This window comes from Ranitomeya variabilis, chromosome 1, assembly GCF_051348905.1.
Source record: "Ranitomeya variabilis isolate aRanVar5 chromosome 1, aRanVar5.hap1, whole genome shotgun sequence".
NCBI lineage: Eukaryota > Metazoa > Chordata > Amphibia > Anura > Dendrobatidae > Ranitomeya > Ranitomeya variabilis.
In genome coordinates, this window is record NC_135232.1 from 985,782,163 (window position 1) to 985,803,983 (window position 21,821).

Consider the following 21,821-nt stretch of genomic DNA (forward strand, 5'->3'; position numbering starts at 1 on the left):
CAAGAAGTGGGTAAAAATGGCAATATAATTTGCCCCACAATTTCTACTGAGCCTTGCAATGCCCCATATATGGCTGTATACTACTGCTAAGCCATATGGTGAGACTTGGGAAGGACAGAGCGATATTTGCCTCCTGGAGAGATGATTTTCCTAGAATAGTTTGCGGACTCCATATACAGAAACCCTAAGGGCTAGCATAGCAGAATCCCTCCCTCAAATGACCCCATTTTGGAAATTTATATCCCTTTGGGAATTGATCTACAGGTGTAGTAATGATTTTGACTACATAGGCTTTTTCCAGAAACAAGCAGCAGTGGAAGTTGCTGAATGAAAATTGCAAACTGATGTTATACTGACCAGTACGCTGTAGTGACTAGTACCTTATAGTGACTAGTATGTTATGCCCAGCTCATGCTTCTGGAGACAGGCACCTGTAAATTAGGTGGGCTCTCATCGCTACAGAAATGTCACACTTGTGGTTGCTATATGTGGTTTAGGCACACTGGGGCTCAGAATGGAAGGGGCATTTGGATTTGGGAACGCAAAATTTGCTGAATTTCTTTTGGAGGGTGAGGAGCCATTTTGCTTTTTCAGAGCCTTTGTGCTACCAGTAATGTGAAAGTCTCTTACATTTCTGTTAACAGATGATGAACCTGAGTGGGGGCTTTTTTTCTGGTTTGAGTTGAAGCTTTTGTTAAAAACATTTTACATAAGGTTTGGGATCACATTTATCTGGCACTTTACGCTGAGCACTTAAATTGGGGTTTCTATTTAAATCTCTGAATGACATGATTCAGATGAAACCCCTGAGGGATCCATTCACCATATTGACGCAAGAGTTAATCTTGACTCCAACTGGCTACTGTTCAGCAGTGTCCTTCTTTTCTGAAGTGCACAAAACTGTGGCCGACTGCACTTTTATGCACAACTAAAAAGACGGACACAGCCAGATCATAGGCCAGACAGCATCCACAGTGCCTCCATCTGCCTCATAAACCCCTTTCTATATCGGGCGTAATAGTACACCTATGTTGGACACCCTCCTTTTGATGTGGGCTCTCGTGCTGAGCCCACATCTTTTCCGGCACATGTCAGATGTTTTGAACAGCTGATATGTGCCTCAGACAGCTTCGGGTGGAATCGGGATCCACACGCAACTGTTAACTAGCTAAATGTCACTGTCAAACTCTGACAGCTGGATTTAACATACGCTTCTGTCAAGCGCGCTGGAAATCCTGCCCACTGGCGCCCGTGTCGCATGACCGTGGCTCACCGATGGGTTGGGATGACAATCAGAGGTCTCCAGCAGACCTCTATGGTTGTTATTGCCCGATTGCTGTTAGCGCTGCCCAGTGGTCAGCGCTCCTAGCAAGTCAGCAATACTGCTACATACAGGTGATCTGATCATCGCCTGTATGTAGCAGAGGCGATCGGGTTATGACAGATTCTAGTCTCCCATGGAGACTATTGAAGCATGCCAAGAGTAAAAAAAAATGTATTAAAAAAATAAAAAAAATATAAAAGTTCAAATCACCCCCTTTTGCCCCATTCAAAATGAAAAAATAATAAAAAAACACACATATTTGGTATCATCGCATTCAAAATCACCCGAAATATCAATATAAAAAAGAATTAACCGGATTGGTAAACGGCATAAAGAGATGAAAGTCAAAACAAAATAATTACTTTTTTTGGTCGGGCAATCAAATAACGGGCGATCAAAAGATCATATCTGCACCAAAATGGTAACATTAAAAACGTCAGCTCAGCATGCAAAGAATAAGCCCTCATCAAACCCAAGATCATGAAAAATGGAGATGCTACAGGTATCGGAAAATGGCGCAATTTTTTTTTAACAAACTTTGGAATTATTTTTCACCACCAAACATGTCTTAGAACCTAGACATGTTTGGTGTCTATGAACTCCTAATGACCTGGAGAAATATAATGGCAAGTCGGTTTTAGCATTTATTGAACATGGAAAAAAAATAAAAATAAATGTGGGATTGCACTTTTTTGCGCAATTTCACCGTACTTGGACTTTTTTCCCATCTTCCAGTACGCGATATGCTAAAACTAGTGTTGAGCAATACCTTCCGATATGCAAAGGTATCGGTATCGGATTGGATCGGCCGATACCCAAAAAATATCGGATATCGCCGATACCGATACCCGATACCAATGCATATCAATGGGACACAAAATATCGGAATGGTTCCCAGGGTCTGAAGGAGAGGAAACTCTCCTTCAGGCCCTGGGATCCATATTCATGTATAAAATAAAGAATAAAAATAAAAAATATTGATATACTCACCCCTCGGACGGCCCCTGGCTCTCACCGGTCCAAGCGTCTGTCTCCATTCCTAAGAATGCAGAGTGAAGGACCGTCAATGACGTCGCGGCTTGTGATTGGTCGCGTGACCACTCATGTGACCGCTCATGCGACCAATCACAAGCCGCGACGTCATCGTAGGTCCTACACTCACTGCATTCTTAGGAACGGAGGCTGCCGGTTACATCGCTAAGGTCCAGGGTCCGCCGGAGGGGTGAGTATATCCATATTTTTTATTTTTATTCTTTATTTTTTACATGAATATGGATCCCAGGGCCTGAAGGAGAGTCTTCTCTCCTCCAGACCCTGGGAACCATACACTAAGAACTTCCGATTCCGACTTCCGATATCACAAAAATATCGGAACTCGGTATCGGAATTCCGATACAGCAAATATCGGCCGATACCCGATACTTGCGGTATCGGAATGCTCAACACTAGCTAAAACCAATGGTGTCATTCAAAAGCACAACTCGTATCACAAAAAACAAGCCTTCACATGGCCATACTAACCTAAAAATATAAAAAGATATGGCTCTGGGAAGAAGGGGAGCAAAAAACGAAAATGTAAAAACTAAAATACCTCTGGGGGCTAAGGAGTCAAAGGGAATCTCCCACCGGGGGTTCCATCTGAATCACATATTTCAGAGATTTACATGGAAAGCCCGGTGTAAGCCCTCAATGCACAGCATAGGATAAATGTGTGCCATGCCTTACTGCGATCTTTGGGAGGTAGAATGAAAAAATCAACAGCAGGCGAAGAATTGGTTTTATTTATTTTTTACACTGATTCTTGTGCGGTAAGTGATTAGATCACTTTATTGGTCGGGTTGAAACGATTACAGGATTAAAGGTCCTGCATAGCTGAAGTGTGTATTATGAGGTTATACAGAAGCTCTGGAGTGTATTATGTAGCTATGCAGCAGCTGAGGTGTGTATTCTGTTGAATGTATTTTTTTATGGATTTCAAAATCATTGACACCTTTTTCTTCTTTTAATAAGCAAACTGTCTCTTCAGAGAGGAAGGGCACTTGAACTCTAGAGCCAACTATTAGAAATAGTAATTCTACAAGTCAATATTGACTCTTTGACAAGCCTTGCAATATTACTTAGGATAAAAGCCAAACCAGAATCCCAATTTGCAGACATGGTGTTTCGGGTTGGTTTGTCACTCTCCACAAGGAGAATCCTTACCTCTTAGATCCCACTCTTTCCATACAAAAAAAGGAAAATCAACAGCGGCAAATCTGCATCAATATCCATGCAACTCAGCGTGTTTTGAATTTGCAGATTTTAAATTCCTGGAATTGTTGAAAAATTCTAAACAATTCCATATTGTGTAACCCCACGCTTATTAATAAACGGGTTATTCAGGATTGATATGATTGTTTCAAAACCAGCACCACACACTTGACTTCAAATTCTGCATGGCATGTTGTTCTGCATGTTCATCTGTTCAAGTCAGTGCCAGATCAATCCACATGTTGTGTATGTGGTGCTGCACCTCCACCTGTTCTGCTCTAAACGCTGCTTCTGTTCTGTAGAAATTTAAGGTAATTAAATATGGTATGGATTGCCTTGAAGACAGTGTTAGTAGATTGAACTGGATTTTGGGGGGAATTGTAATCTAATGAAAGAATTTAAAGAACAGAGAGGTGTAGGAGTAGAGAGAGGAGAGGCCAATTATTTGAGCAGCAAAGTTATGGATGGACTGGAGAAATGTGAGAGTATTAGCTGAGAGGTGACATAGGAGGATATTGCAGTAGTTGGCGAGGGAGATTATGAGGGCATGCACGAACATTTTTTGTGAATTCAGGGTTGAAGAATGGATGAATTCTGGAAACATTTTTAAGTTTTAGGTGACAGGAGTTTGTAAGTGCTTGAATTTGTGGTTTGTAGGATAGATCTGAGACAGTGGACGTCTAGTACAGAGGAAAGTGTGATATCATTTAACATGACAGATTAAGTACAGGAGTTGATCGGAATAAAGGAAAGATGATTAGTTCGGTTTGGCCACAATGAGCTTTAGGAAACATGAAGATAAAAATGATGATATGGCAGATATATACTCTTGTATTCCGGACAGCAGAAAACTGACATCTGGGCCAGAGAGATGCATCTGAATGTGATTAGCGTATAGATCAAATTTGAAGCCATGGGACTTTATGAGCTGTCCAAGGCCAAATGTATAGATGGAGAAGAGTAGGGGTCTTGAGGGACACCAAAAAAGAAGGCAGGATGAGGAGGTGGTAAATGGGAAATGCTAAAGGTTCGCATCCATGAGAACATACTTATCAGATGTGGCAGAACATCATAATACACTCCTAAGCTGCTGCAGAACCTCATTATACATACTTCAGTTGCTGTATAACCTCATTATACATACTTCAGCTTCTACATCCCTTCATAATTTGCCCCGTAGATGCTGCAGGACCTCATAATAACCAACTCAGCTGCTGCAGAAGCTCAGCACACACACAACAGCTGCTGCAGAACCTCAGAATACACATCTCAGCTGTTGCAGAACCTTGAAAACACCTCAGCTGCTTCAGAACTGCATAATATCCTGTAACCAAGAGTCTACTACAAAAAGATGTCACTGAATGAATTCTCACTCATATACCTCTACCCATCAGTTTGCTCTGCACTATTTTGTTCCCATCTTTTCATTTCTACCAATCACTTTTGTGCAGATAACGAAATAGACTTTATTATCCACCAATGTTACAATTTTGATCATTTAATCTGCAGCGACCATAGTAAGCAAATTTTCAAAAGTCCAACCCGGGCTGCTGCAGTTTAAAGCGGTGTGAACCTATCTTAATAGTAAAACCTGACTATTCACCTCTATGAAGGAAGGAACTGACGGCCCGTCTGCTAATACTATGGGCGTGATCAATAGGTTGTCCAGACACTGTGCATCACATTTATCTGTGTGAATAGTGTCTTATGCAAGCCTTACCTGTGTGCATTTTTGCTACTAGGCATCCAACCCCTCTAATGTTTTGGATGAGTGGGTGGTTGCTCTTATCAGTAGCTTGCACCTGTGCTGCTTTAGCATTTATTATCGGGGGCCTGCTGCACCCTGCGAGTGCATTTAACATTTGACAAGGTTTTGGTGTGTCTAATCTTCATGTTGTGTTTTTTTGAGTTTTTCTATGTTAGCTGCTAAGGAACTGACCAATGGATGCACTATTTGATTTGCCTACTCTGGACAGAGCAATCAACATTCTTTTGTGCATGGGATGGTCGACTCACTATTAAGCTAAATAATTTTACACTTACTGATGCACCATCAAAAAGTAACAACCATTTTGCATAGATACTTTGCGATGAGTGATGAAGTCGAAGACTAAAAAGTTGAATTGGGCAAAACAAATAGTGCATGTGCCAGTAATATGCCAATATTTTGAGCGGTTTTTGGATGTCATTGGGAACTGAATGGATTTTCAATCAAAATCCAAGCTTTGTGCGTATAAAAAAAGTATTTCTTGAATTTCCCGCTATCATACACAGCTGTCTCTGTCACTTCTCAGTTGCTGGAATCATTGTAGTTAGAATATACATTTCTTCAACCCAATTCGTTTTTACATTCTTGTAATTAAATTTGTGTTGCTTATGCTTACCATTCACTTGGAGGATATGAGTTTGATAAAGCTTATCATAGCCATCAGCATGACAGCTGTAATTCCCCATGTGGGTTGTGGTAGCTTTGGTAATATATAAGGATCCATCATCTCCGAAATCCTAAAGGAATAATTTTAGAAAAACAAGGTTATTGTAATTATCTTAATACCGTAACATTAATTATGTTCTTCATCTTAGCACACTAATTGCAATGCAAAACACTCACCGCAATCATGAATGATAAATAGAGTCATCATACAAATCTAGCTATGTAATAAGTAGCAGAAATTTAAGTAGACAGCACTCCAAAATGTGAAAAAAATAGTGGACTTTAATTAGTCCATGTGCTGTGGCGACGTTTTGGTTACATTGAACCTTTATCAAGCCATCATACATAGAGTCAATTAGAGTAACTCATACATATCTTGCTAAGAAATAAGTAGAGTATTTTTAACAGTCAAATCTCTTATTTGCAGTCTAATAAGACAGAACTTGTAACTAGTAAACTAAATATTTGGATGATATATTATTTGCATAATTAAAAAAAATATTAAATAGTTTGTCCACTACTTGGGCAATGCCTTGCTAAAGAAAGTCTGTCACCTCCATTCTTAGAGGGGTTTTCCCAAGAACAAAAGTTCATTTTAATCAATAGATCTTAAAATAATAATTTTCACAACTGGATGTGTTTAAATAAAATGTTCCTGTGCTGAGATAATCATATAATTGTGCCCATGCTGTGTCCTGTGTAATGGCTGTGGCTAACCGTACAGGGACATGGTCTGATCTTACCACATCTCCTGGGCAGTGGGGGAGAAATTAAGTTTACAGACATGACAGCAATGGATCACAGCTGATTCTTTCTTTGGAGTAAAACATTGTTTAAAAACAGGCAGGGAAATGTTTCACCTCACAAAAAGATTTAGCTGTGATCCCCTGCTGTAATGTGTGTATACTCACTCACATGTCTCTCTCCTATATGCATCAGCTTACTTCTGTGTGATCTTATGTGCAAAAGTATCAATATGGCAGCCATTGCCAACTGGCATGGCAAACCACAGGCATTTAATGGGTTAATAGCAGCGAACAGAACACAGCTGCTCCAATTGCTGCTGTTGCAGGCAGATGCTGGCTGTAAAACACAGCCAACAGCTGTTAGGTTTCTGGGTAAGAGCTACAAACTTGTTTTTATCAGAATGAGCTCACTTGATAGATTTTCAGTTATTGCACAATAGACAGTGGAACGCAAAGGCCATAGAGGAAAAACAGCAATTGTTTATTTAAATGAAATCCAATTGCAAAAATACACTGCTCAAAAAAAATAAAGGAACACTTAAACAACAGAATATAACTCCAAGTAAATCAAACTTCTGTGAAATCAAACTGTCCACTTAGGAAGCAACACTGTTTGACAATCAATTTCAAATGCTCTTGTGCAAATGGAATAGACAATAGTGTTGAGTAGGGTTGAGCGACCTTTAGTTTTTTGGGGTCGAGTCGGGTTTTGTGAAACCCGACTGTCTTAAAAGTCGAGTCGAGTGAAATCGGCCGACCACTGTGAAAAGTCGGGTTTCGGCCGAAACACGAAACCCAATGAAGGATTTTTTTTTTCTCTCTCTCTCTCTCTCTCTCTCTCCCCCTCTGTCCCAGCACAGAAAATTTCGTATTGCACATTCCAAATCCCTACTGCGCACAAGCGATAACATGACGAAAGGCGTTCACTCCCCTAAGACCTATGCCATCACTCTGCCCACGCTCATTCATTGGCTGAAAAAATGGCGCTAAACGCGTCATACGAAATGCGACTTTGGCGCCAAGATTGCGTACCGCATGGCCGACCCCGCACAGGGATCGGGTCGGGTTTCATGAGACGCCGACTTTGCCAAAAGTCGGCGACTTATGAAAATGAACGACCCGTTTCACTCAACCCTAGTGTTGAGCGATACCGTCCGATACTTGAAAGTATCGGTATCGGAAAGTATCGGCCGATACCGGCAAAGTATCGGATCTAATCCAAAAACCGATACCCGATATCAATACAAGTCAATGGGACCCAAGTATCGGACGGTATCCCTGATGGTTCCCAGGGTCTGAAGGAGAGGAAACTCTCCTTCAGGCCCTGGGATCCATATTAATGTGTAAAATAAAGAATTAAAATAAAAAATATTGCTATACTCACCTCTCCGACGCAGCCTGCACCTTACCGAGGGAACCGGCAGCCTTCTTTGCTTAAAATGCGCGCGTTTACTGCCTTCCGTGACGTCACGGCTTCTGATTGGTCGCGTGCCGCCCATGTGACGTAATTTTCAGGTCCTGAATGCCTAGAATTATGAATTAGGCATTCAGGACCTGAAAATTACGTCACGGCTTGCTGTGATTGGTCGCGTCGCGGTCACATGGGCGGCACGCAACCAATCACAAGCCATGACATAATTTTAAAATGCGCGCGTTTCCTGCCTCCCGTGATGTCACGGCTTGTGATTGGTTGCGTCGCCCATGTGACCGCGACGCGACCAATCACAAGCCGTAACGTAATTTTCAAATCCTGAATGCCTAGAATTAGGCATTCAGGACCTGAAAATTACGTCACGGCTTGCTGTGATTGGTCGCGTCGCGGCCACATGGGCGGCACGCAACCAATCACAAGCCATGACGTCACGGAAGGCAGGAAACGCGCGCATTTTAAGCAAAGAGGGCTCCCGGTTCCCTCGGTAAGGTCCAGGCTGCGTCGGAGAGGTGAGTATAGCAATATTTTTTTATTTTAATTTCTTTCTTTTACACATTAATATGGATCCCAGGGCCTGAAGGAGAGTTTCCTCTCCTTCAGACCCTGGGAACCATCAGGGATACCGTCCGATACTTGAGTCCCATTGACTTGTATTGGTATCGGGTATCGGTATCGGATTAGATCCGATACTTTGCCGGTATCGGCCGATACTTTCCGATACCGATACTTTCAAGTATCGGACGGTATCGCTCAACACTAGTCACGGCTTGTTGTGATTGGTCGCGTCGCGGTCACATGGGCGGCACGCGACCAATCACAAGCCGTGACGTAATTTTCAAATCCTGAATGCCTAGAATTAGGCATTCAGGACCTGAAATTACGTCACGGCTTGTTGTGATTGGTCGCGTCGCGGTCACATGGGCGGCACGCGACCAATCACAAGCCGTGACGTAATTTTCAAATCCTGAATGCCTAGAATTAGGCATTCAGGACCTGAAATTATGTCACGGCTTGTTGTGATTGGTCGCGTCGCGGTCACATGGGCGGCACGCGACCAATCAGAAGCCGTGACGTCACGGAAGGCAGTAAACACACGCATTTTAAGCAAAGAAGGCTGCTGGTTCCCTCGGTGAGGTGCAGGCTGCGTCGGAGAGGTGAGTATAGCAATATTTTTTATTTTAATTCTTTATTTTACACATTGCTATTAATCCCGATACTGATTCCCGATATCACAAAAGTATCGGATCTCGGTATCGGAATTCCGATACCCGCAAGTATCGTCCGATACCCGATACTTGCGGTATCGGAATGCTCAACACTAATAGACAACAGACGGAAATTATTGGCAATTATCAAGACACACTCAATAAAGGAGTGGTTCTGCAGATGTGGCCTCAATAAGTCATATTGATACGTTTTCCTAAACCAGGCAACTATTTAAATAAAATCATTTTTACATCATCGTTTCACAACAAATTTGATGCATCCATAATTGTCTTCTGATTATTTTAAAATTATATTTTTAAAGGAGAAGAAACTGGTAATGTCTGTTACACAGCGTCAAAACTCCAGAGCCTAGGAGTTTTGTTAATATAGAGTTATTACTATAATCAGTAAGAATTGTCTCCATGTCTTTTTTATTTTCTGTTTCACTCATTTTGCTTTTGTATTTATACAAAGTTCTTTTGAAAATATAATTTCAGAAGCTAGTTTACCAACTATGTAGCTTCAGAAAAAAATCCAACACAAAGACTCTATCACCAATAGAGAATCCACATTGAAAGTAGAACAAAAAACTATTTCACGAAATTAGAATCATGTCTAAATAAATACCCTATGAGTTAACATAGTTTACAAGTAGATACTTAGATGCAATTGTTAGAAAGCACCTATCACCTCCCAGGAAACTTCATGAAGTAAAGGTAGACCAAAATATAACAAAAATTCTCAAATACAGTACATAGAGTGCATAATCAAAAGCGAAACACGTCTATAATTTAGTAATAATAGTTCTGATCCTTTAACCTCTTTCTGACATATGACGTACTATCCCGTCGAGGTGGTATGGGCCCGTATGACCACCGACGGGATAGTACATCATATGTGATCGGCCGTGCTCACGGGGGGAGCGCGGCCGATCGCGGCTGAGTGTCAGCTGACTATCGCAGCTGACATCCGGCACTATGTGCCAGGAGCGGTCACGGACCGCCCCTGGCACATTAACCCCCGAAACACCGCGATCAAACATGATCGCAGTGTTCCGGCATTATAGGGAAGCATCGCGCAGGGAGGGGGCTCCCTGTGCGCTTCCCTGAGACCTGTGGTCTCCTACCTCCTTCTCCCTGCAGGCCCCAGATCCAAAATGGCCGCTGGGCTACATCCGGGTCCTGCAGGGAAGTGGCTTACCAACGGCTGCTCAAAGCAAGCGCTGGTAAGCATGCAGCCCTGCATCTCAGATCGCTGATCTGACACAGTGCTGTGCAAAGAGTCAGATCAGCGATCTGACATTATAACATGATGCCCCCGGGGGCAATGTTATAGTGTAAAAAAAAAATATTCAGATGTGTAAAAAAACATAATTTCCTAAATAAAGAAAACATTTTTTTTTCCGCATAAATACATTTCTTTATCTAAATAAAAAAACAATAAAAGTACACATATTTAGTATCGCCGCGTCCGTAACGACCCCACCTATAAAAGTGTCCCACTAGTTAACCCCTTCAGTGAACGCAGTAAAAAAATTTAAAAAACAAGGCAAAAAACAATGTTTTATTATAATACCGCCAAACAAAAAGTGGAATAACACGCGATCAAAAGTACGGATATAAATAACCATCGTACCGCTGAAAACGTAATCTTGTCCTGCAAAAAATGAGCCACAATACAGCATCATAAAAAAAAAAAATTTATAGTCCTCAGAATAAAGCGATGCAAAAATAATTATTTTTTATTTAAAATAGTTTTTATCGTATAAAAGTGCTAAAACATAAAAAATGATATAAGTGAGGTATCACTGTAATCATACTGACCTGAAAAATAAAATTTTACAAAACGCGGAACGGTATAAACGCCCCCCCCCCAAAAGAAATTCTTGAATAGCTGGTTTTTGGTCATTCTGCCTCACAAAAATCGGAATAAAAGGCGATTAAAAAATGTCACATGCCCAAAAATGGTACCAATAAAAATGTCAACTTGTCCCGCAAAAAACAAGACCTCACATGACTCTGTGGACCAAAGTATGGAGAAATTATAGCTCTCAAAATGTGAAGACGCAAAAACTATTTTTTGCAATAAAAAGCATCTTTTAGCGTGTGACAGCTGCCAATCATAAAAATCCGCTAAAAAAGCCACTATAAAAGTAAATCAAACCCCCTTCATCACCCCCTTAGTTAAGGAAAAATAATAAAATAAAAAATGTATATATTTTGATTTTCCCATTAGGGTTAGGGTTAGGGCTAGGGTTGTGGTTAGGGTTGGGGCTAGGGTTAGGGCTAGGGTTGGGGCTAGGGTTAGGACTAGGGTTAGGGCTAGGGTTAGGGTTGGGGTTAGGGTTAGGGCTAGGGTTTGGGTTGGGGCTAGGGTTAGGGCTAGATTTAGGGTTAGGGCTAGGGTTAGGGTTTGGGCTAGGGTTAGGGTTAGGGCTACAGTTAGGGTTGGTGCTAAAGTTAGGGTTAGGGTTGGGGCTAAAGTTAGAGTTAGGGTTGGGGCTAAATTTAGGGTTAGGGTTGGGGCTAAAGATAGGGTTAGGGTTGGGGCTAAAGTTAGGGTTAGGGTTTGGATTACATTTACGGTTGGGATTAGGGTTACGGGTGTTTTTGGGTTAGGGTTTCAGATAGAATTGGGGTTTCCACTGTTTAGGCACATCAGGGGCTCTCCAAACGCGACATGGCGTCCGATCTCAAATCCAGCCAATTCTGCATTGAAAAAGTAAAACAGTGCTTCTTCCCTTCCGAGCTCTCCCGTGCGCCCAAACAGGGGTTTACCCCAACATATGGGGTATCAGTGTACTCAGGACAAATTGGACAACAACTTTTGGGGTCCAATTTCTCTTGTTACCCTTGGGAAAATAAAAATTTGGGGGGCAAAAAACCCTTTTTGTGGGAAAAAATGATTTTTTATTTTCACGGCTCTGCGTTATAAACTGTAATGAAACACTTGGGTGTTCAAAGCTCTCACAACACATCTAGATAAGTTCCTTGGGGGGTCTAGTTTCCAATATGGGGTCACTTGAGGGGGTTTCTAGTGTTTAGGTACATTAGGGGTTCTGCAAACGCAATGTGACGCCTGCAGACCATTCCATCTAAGTCTGCATCCCAAACGGCTCTCCTTTACTTCCAAGTTCTGCCATGCGCCCAAACAATGGTTCCCCCACATATGGGGTATCAGTGTACTCAGGACAAATTGAACAACAACTTTTGGGCTCCAATTTCTACTGTTACTCTTAGAAAAATACAAAACTTGGGGCTAAAAAATAATTTGTGTGAAAAAAAAAAAAATTATTTTCACAGCTCTGCGTTATAAACTGTAGTGAAACACTTGGGGGTTCAAAGTTCTCACAACACATCTAGACAAGTTCCTTAGTGGGTCTACTTTCCAAAATGGTGTCACTTGTGGGGGGTTTCAGTGTTTAGGCACATCAGTGGCTCTCCAAACGCAACATGGTGTCCCATCTCAATTCCAGTCAATTTTGCATTGAAAAGTCAAACGGCGATCCTTCCCTTCCGAGCTCTGCTATGCACCCAAACAGTTGTTTACCCCCACATATCTGGTATCAGCGTACTCAGGACAAATTGCACAACAACTTTAGGAGTCCAATTTCTTTTGTTACGCTTGGGAAAATAAAAAATTAGGGGCGAAAAATCATTTTTTGTGAAAAAATATGATTTTTTTATTTTTACGGCTCTGCATTATAAACTTCTGTGAAGCACTTGGTGGGTCAAAGTGCTCACCACAAATCTAGATAAGCTCCTTGGGGGGTCTAGTTTCCAAAATGGTGCCACTTGTGGGGGTTTCAATGTTTAGGCACATCAGGGGCTCTCCAAACGCAACATGGAGTCCCATCTCAATTCCAGTCAATTTTGAATTGAAAAGTCAAAAGGCGCTCCTTCCCTTCTGAGCTCTGCCATGCACCCAAACAGTGGTTTACCCCCACGTATGGGGTATCGAAACACTCAGGACAAATTGTACAACAACTTTTGGGGTCCATTTTCTCCTGTTACACTTGGTAGAATAAAACAAATTGGAGCTGAAGTAAATTTTTTTGTGAAAAAAAGTTAAATGTTATTTTTTTTTAAACATTCCAAAATTTCCTGTGAAACACCTGAAGGGTTAATAAACTTATTTAATGTGGTTTTGAGCACCTTGAGGGGTGCAGTTTTTAGAATGGTGTCAGACTAGGTTATTTTCTATCATATAGACCCCTAAAAATGACTTCAAATGTGATGTGGTCCCTAAAAAGAAATGGTGGTATAAACACGATAAATTGCTGTTCAACTTTTAACCCTTATAACTCCCTAAAAAAAAATATTGGTTCCAAAATTGTGCTGATGTAAAGTAGACATGTGGGAAATGTTATTTATAAATTATTTTGTGTGACATATCTCTGTGATTTAAGGGCATAAAAATTCAAATTTGGAAAATTGCTGAATTTTCAAAATTTTCGCCAAATTTCCATTTTTTTCACAAATAAATGCAGGTAATAAAGACATTTTGCTACCATCATGAACTACAATATGTCATGAGAAAAGAGTGTCAGAATCATCAGGATCCTTTGAAGCATTCCAGAGTTATAACCTCATAAAGGGACAGTGGTCAGAATTGTAAAAATTGGCCCGGTCATTAGTGTGCAAACCACCCTTCGGGGTAAAGAATTAAGAAAGGGATTATGAAGTTTGGCTCTCCATTGTCTCATTATCTTGACAACTGTATGTCATTTCATAATACTTCTGAGTTTCTCGCAAGTGTGACCCCGGCCTTAGTCAGCTAGCATATTAGAATAATGCATGAACTCCTCGTACAGAATAATTAGAGATGTGTGGATCCATCTGAGGAGAATCAATTTTGAGTTAAATTTCCTGAAATTTGAAGGTCTGCAAAGTTACCCACTCTGAAATTCGAGGATCATTAAAGAAAAAAATCCCCAGCATCATTTCACAAACTACAGATAGACTCAATGAGTGGGCTAATGCAAATAGACGAGTCTGTATTTGCTTACCTAAAATGCCTTGCAGTTCTTAAGTTACTTGGTCTAGCCCTGGCAATCAGGGTGGACTATTAATGCAAATATAAAAGATGTGGGACAGTAAAGCAGCACCATTTATACAGAAAATAAAGAATAAAGGCATAAACTGATTTAAGTGCACTGTTGCAGTGCTGAATCACACTGAAAATATTATTCTCATTCTGTGAATAATAATAATAACCCAAAGATTCATAAGGAGTTGCTGGACCTGTCAATTGGTGTGACAGTGAATTGATTGTTCTGTGATATACCATAGTAACAGGACCATTAATTGTAGCCTTTATTTATTCTCACACACTGCAAAAAAAAGAGGGCAGTATAAAAGTATGAAACCCCTCAATGATAATTTTGCTTAATCGAAATACTGAAACTAAGGCTTGTGTGTAACAGAAAGTGTGCTTTCTGCATTGTGAGACAGCAAGCCATAATTTTTTAAAGCCAGAAGAAAAATCTCCACATTTCAGATATTGAAATATTGTTTAAATTACAACAATTGTAACTGTCTACCTCACAAAAGTGTGAGCATTGCAAAAAAGTATTTTTGTTTTATTTGCACACTTATTTGTCATAGAAGTTAAATATTAGACTCGTACTCACCACTCAAATACTGATGTTGGCTACCACTGACTACCAACTGTTATACCCTAGCAAAGATAGGTTGAGGTCACTTTGACTTTAATAAGGCTGTGTTTGCATGAAAGAGCTTAAAATTAGTTCAAATGATTAAAGGGTGGATTTGCAGTACCAAACTTCAACCATTATAGTTTTGATTGAGCTGCTGTGTAAGAGCAGCATTCGAGGTCTTATGCTGCATTGGTAACAGCTTATCGGGGGTGGGGGATGCCGTTCATCACATCCACCACCAACTACAAAATTGATGGTCTATCCTTAATATAGGCAATCAATAAAATAATAGTGGCTAGCCTCTGTAAAGCTATCTTATTTTAGCATAGTTCGTGGTGCTACGTCTGTGACATTTAAAATATTTTAAACAGCTATTGACTTTTTGCATTTTAAATTTTAGAAATGGATTAACAATTTATATAAATTTAAAAAAATCCCTCACTAACTTAGGTGTTGTTACAAGTCTCAACAAGTGTCTAAAGAGTTCTAAACACCGTCTTATAGTACATTCTTACAATGAGGCATTTGCCTCATTATCTTTGACATTACGGTCACAGCACTAAGAGAGGATAGTCATTCTCTATATATAGATCCAGTACGTACAGAGTCTATGGAGGAAAATTTCTGATTTAAACACATCACAAAAATCCTGATAAAAGGTACCATAGCAGGTAATCACATAAGCTATGACATTTGTATGCATGTAGCACAAGGTGATTTTTTGCCCAATGTTGCAGGCAGCCACCATCTTGATGGCTGCCACGTTATTCTAATGGTGTAGAACGCCTACGCAATATGCATTTGTGTATATCTTCTGTTTTGTATCATGCAGGGACTAAAATGTATTTTTGCCTCAGGCATAGAGTTGTGTTCTAGTTACTGATCTGTGTGTGTGTTTATCAGTTCATCTACAGTATGTGTTTGCAGTTCATGCTGTTCTCAACATATTCAAGTTCAATGTTGATCTATAGGAATATTTGCCCCTACATAGTGCACAAATAGATATCTATGATGAGTTGCTATCCACCACTGAGAAGATGATGATGAAAATTTCTCATCCAGGCTGTTATGATCAAAATTCACATGAACAGGATAATTCCTATTAAAACATGTGGACCAAAAGCAATGAGTTTGTTTTATAGAATCTGTTAATCAAAAAACGTGTTACAGCAAACTGGGTGAGTAATCCTTTAGTGTTCATATTTCATATATGGCATGCGCCAGTGCTGTCTAGCACAGCAAAAACGGGGCATCCTGCTGTACTGTATGGTAATAAAATACTAAGCATTCTGCCGGATACATTCTAATCATTAGAATAAGCGAAAATTTTCACTTTTAACACTTTAATGCACATCTCCTTCTAGTTAAGTGTGGCAGTGTTACTTCACATCCACTTTCTGCTGGCATATCCACTCAACTTTGATTGGTATTCCTCTTGCATATGAAGCAAACCTGAGTTGGAGTCTTAGTCATCACTGCAGCACCTCCCAAAGGTCTGGAAGTAGTGGTGCATCCCAAAGATAGAAACAAACTTTCTGATCCATTGTAGCATTTCAAATGTAATCAGGGGAACATTTAGCATTATATTTTCATACAGTGTTAATCAAAACTCCCTTTAAAGAGTAATTTTTGTTCTAATTTTTATTTCATAAATTAATAGTACACATGGTGATGAGCAACTTTAATATACAGGTGCTTCTCACAAAATTAGAATGTCATAAAAAAGTTAATTTATTTCAGTTCTTCAATACAAAGAGTGAAACTCATATATTATATAGAGTCATTACAAGCAGAGTGATCTACTTTACATGTTTAATTCTGTTAATGTTGATGATTACGGCTTACAGACAATGAAAACCCAAACTCATTATCTCAGGAAATTGGAATAATTAACAAAAAACAACTGCAAAGGCTTTCAAAGTGTTTAAAAAGGTCCCTTAGTTTATTTCAGTAGGCTCCACAATCATGGAGATGACGTCTGACTTGACAGATGTCCAGAAAGCAATCATTGACACACTCCACAAGAGTTCTGTATCCAAGCATATTAAGGGAAAGTTGAGTGGAAGGAAAAAGTGTGGTAGAAAAAGGTGCACATGCAACTGGGGGAGATTGACAAGGAGTGGACTGCTGATAGAGTCATTGTTTCAAGAGTCTCCACACACAGACATATCCTGACCATGGGCTAAAAGTGCTGCATTGCTTGTTTTAAGCCACTCAAGACCAATGGACAACACCAGAAGTGTCTTACCTGGGCCAAGGAGAAACTGGACTGTTGCTCAGTGGTCCAAGGTGTTTTCAGATTAAAGTAAATTTTGCATTTTATTTGGAAATTAAGGATCCAAGAGTCTGGAGGAAGAGTCGAGAGGCACACAATCCAAGCTGCTTGAGGTCTAGTGTGAAGTTTCCACAATCACTGATGGTTTGGGGAGCCATGTCATCCACTGGTGTAGGTCCACTGTGTTTTATCAAGACCAAAGTCAGCACTGCCATCTACCAGGAAATTTTAGAGCACTTCATGCTTCCCTCTGACAACTTTTTGGAGATGGAAGTTTCATTCTCTAGCAGCACTTGGCATCTGTGCACACTGCCAAAAGTACCAATACCTGGTTTAAAAACAACATTGTCACTGTGCTTCAATGGCCAGCAAGCTCGCCTGACCTTAGCCCCATAGGAAGATGAGAAACACCAGGCCCAACAAGGCCGACGAGCTGAAGGCTGATCTCAAAGCAACCTGGGATTCCATAATACCTCAGCAGTGCCACAGGCTGATCGCCTCCAAGCCATGCTGCATTGATGCAGTAATTGATGCAAAATGAGCCCTGACCAAGTATTGAGTGCATTTACTGAACTTAAATTTCAGTAGGCCAACATTTTGGATTTTAAAATAATTTTTCAAGCTGGTGTTATAAATTATTCTATTTTACTGAGATAATGACTTTTGTATTTTAATTGGGTGTAAGCAATAATCATCAACATTAACAGAAATAAACACTTGAAATAGCTCACTGTGTTTGTAATGACTCTATAAAATAAATGAATTTCACTTTTTGTATTCAATAACTGAAATAAATTTACTTTTTGATGATATTCCAATTTTGTGAGAAGCACTTGTATCTTATCAGACAAATTTGCTTCCTTCTCTACTAAAATTGATCTGTCATTTTCAAAATTCTCAAGTCTGAGGAGAGATCTAAGGAGTAAGGTTTTTTCTTGTGGAGAGTGACATACCAGCTTTGGCTTGTCAGGGTAAGGAATCTTATTTGCCGTGCAATGCTCCTCTGGGAAATTTAATATGAAATTTGCCTGCTCAGAGAAAAAGAGGACTTGAACTCTATAGCGCCACCTGTTGGAAGTAGCGAACCTACAAGTCACAATCAACCCTTTAACAAGGTAAAGGGTTGATTGTGACTTGTAGGATCGCTACTTCCAACAGGTGGCGCTATAGAGTTCAAGTCCTCTTTTTCTGAAGAGGCAATTTGCATATCAAGTCTGAGTTAAAATCTGTATTTAGTTTAGACAGACTTTCCCATTACTTAGACAGGACATGGCAGGAGCTATTGATACAATTCTATGTAGACGGAAGGAAGGAGAAGCTTAAAGGGAACCTGTCACCAGTTTTGTGACATAGCAGTTAAAAAGATCAACTTATTCAGCATCTGCTCTGCATTCCCTAAATCCTTATATAGCCCCATGATTCCCCTTGTATGCTCACAAAAAACCTTTTTAATTTCTCCCACGCTGTATGGTAATCTTCCAAGTCCGGTCCGATATGTGTGGTTTCAGGCCTCTACATCACTCCCATCAGCTGTTGCTCGCCGTCCTACTTCATGGATAACGCCTCTTGCACAGTGCGACATCTCGCGTCTACTCAAAAATACTGCATTTCGCACCTGTGCAGTATGTTTTGCCCAACTGGAGACAAAGCCGAAAAACAGAAGTACCGTGCACCGACACACGTACTACCTGCTCATTTACCGGAACTATGTGTGCCAGCACATGCACACTTTTGTTTCACAGCTTTGCCCACAGTTGGGCAAAGCATACTGGCAGGCACAAAATGCAATATTTCTGAGCTGCTGAGATATTTCGCATGGCAATATGGATTGTTATCCATGTCAGGAGGGTGGCAAGCAGAAACCGGAGGAAATGCAGAGGCCCAAAACCACGGCCATCATACCAGACAGAGAAGATTACCATACAGCATGGGAGAAATTAAAAAAAGTTTTCATGAGTATACAAGGGGAGTCAAGGGGTTATATAACGATTTAGGGAATGCATAGCAGATGCTGAATGAGGTGATATTTTTAGCTGCTATTTCACAAAAATGGTGACAGGTTCCCTTTAAGACAGAACTCCTCCTTCCTCTTCTTTCCCCTCCTAGCTAAATAGAAACTTTTCAGTAACAGCTGCCATCTGCTATTTCAGTAATAGGAAAGTCTGTCTTCACTGAATACAGATTTTACCTCAGGATTTTGATAATTAATTATCAATTTTGGCAGCAAAATAAGCAGATTTGCCTTAAAAGATATATCACAAAGTTACTTATTATCATGTGTACTATTGATTTATGAAATAATAATTAGAACATCGGTTACACTTTAAGTATATGTGATTAAATCTAGCAAAATATTCATGATATTTAGTAGGATATTTTTATATCTTGCAGAGTGCTAAAGTGTTTACAGCACTACTGCGGTTTATACATAAAATAGAGTTTACTTATATTGTGATAAAATGAAATATCTCATGAGGAACACATCAAGATTAGATCACGAAAAGGCAACAAGCTGAGAAAGAATAGATAACATTACCCAAGTGAGACTTCAGGATAAAACAAATAGGCAGGGGGGAAGAGAGGGCAGGAGAGAAAGAGAAAAAGCTTGGGATCGCTTGGTCTAGGAGGAATTCACTGTTATAATATCTGCACTGCACAGTAAAAAGCCTGGTTGGAAACAATAACAGCTGGTGTCATGTTTGTGTTATATTACTAGCAAGGTCAAATAGAACAGTCCATAATCCCAAGACAAAACCTTTCTCATGTAAAGATGTTACTGAATATTTCAGACTTCTGTCAGGAGGATATTGTCAATTTTTTTAAGAGTTCATGATTTACTGCACAAAGTTACAGAAAATTCCAAAGCGCTTACAGAAATGCAAAGAAACTGTTTACATTACTGATATATGGATCTCAATATTTCATTTAAAAGACAAAGGGAATATTATACCCGGTACACACACCCAACCACCCAGCCATCTACAATTCCTATGAGAAATATTGTCATGGTAGAGTTAGGTACATCATAACATCTGCTAGAATTTGGAAGGATTTCAATTTCTCATAAGTTTGGTATATTATTAAGACATGCTAGCAAAACCATTAAAAAGCCACAATTCACACCACTACCGGGTGGTCACATATAGAAACACATAGCACAGACATTGTGAAAGCACATCATGTTGGTTTTAGAAGACGGTAATCTCATGCAACACTACTGGGGATATGTTGAGCCAAGAAAAAAGGTAAGGTAGGACACATTTCCACTTTCTATTATATTTTATCTAATAAAAATTGGTCCATAGCTTGTATAGAGCTTTTATAGCCAGGCTTTGACATGTGCTCTGCCATTAAGTTCTTCCCCTGGACTTATTCATATTCTGGTTGTTATTACATGCACATTGCATATTGGACTAAACTAATATTTTTCAGGACATATATTTTGGAAAGTTCTCCTTTCATCAGGTCAAAGCTAGATTGAGTCACAACTATAGAGAAACCAATCTTATCAATCATGATAATAATGAAAGAGTAAGAAAGCAATTATTCAACAAGTGAGGGCTGGGACATTTTTTCCTTTACTTTGTTGGTGATGACAGCTTCAAACAGCATTGTGTGGAGAGACTAATCGCAGACATCGCTCAGTTGTGATTTTGGCCCATTCGTCCACAAAAACACTCTTCAAAACATGAAAGACCTGTGAGCTTCTTCTATGAACTCTGAAATTTAGTTGATTCTATAAATTTTCTGTTGGATTCAGGTCAGGTGATTGGCTGAGCCATTCAAGCATCTTTATTTTCTTTCTCTGAAATGAAGTGAGAGTTTCCTTGGCTGTGTTTTTGGGACCATTATATCGCTGAAATGTTCACCCTCATTTCATCTTCATCATCATAAAAAACACAGAACCACTCTAGGAGAGAAAAGCGCAAATAGGGTCTTATCCGATGATAGTTTCAAAACAGGTACTAGTTTGCACGCACCTAGTTTTTCATATTAGAAGGGACATAGGACTCATCAGATCCAACAGATGCCGCAGATCCACAGGTCAGACCATATGGCCAATTCACAATAGCAGATAGGTAGAGATGTGGATATAAACGGATGTCATATTAAGACATCCACATATTTAAATTTTCGCTAAAGTCACATTATATTAATTGTTGTTACTATGAATTTAATTATTGAGCAATAAAGGAGAAACCAATTTGGTAAATTGATTCACTACCATAAAAAATACTTATTTAAAATTCACTATCTCTAAAAGAGAACAAAGAATGACCACAGTCAATATTCACTAATATGGGGGACATCACTTTACCAAGGATTCATAATATCCTTATTTCAATGAATCCTTGGTAAAGCCAAAATTTAAATATGTGGATGTCTTAATATGATGTAACCTGTCTATTATAATTTACCACACAGGCCACTCATATATATATTTTTTATTGAATTATTTTATTCATCTTCTTAAATCTTTTCTCATATATTAATT

General features: G+C 39.7%; 1 protein-coding gene across 2 annotated transcripts in view; it reads right to left on the bottom strand.

The window, feature by feature from the left end:
• FSTL5 (follistatin like 5) overlaps positions 1-21,821 on the bottom strand; it is a 1,228,096-nt gene that overhangs the window by 319,267 nt on the left and 887,008 nt on the right. For both annotated transcript variants that reach the window (XM_077279443.1, XM_077279444.1), the window contains one exon: positions 5,959-6,079. In XM_077279443.1, coding sequence (XP_077135558.1) covers positions 5,959-6,079 — 121 coding nt within the window. The remainder of the gene's footprint in view (positions 1-5,958; positions 6,080-21,821) is intronic.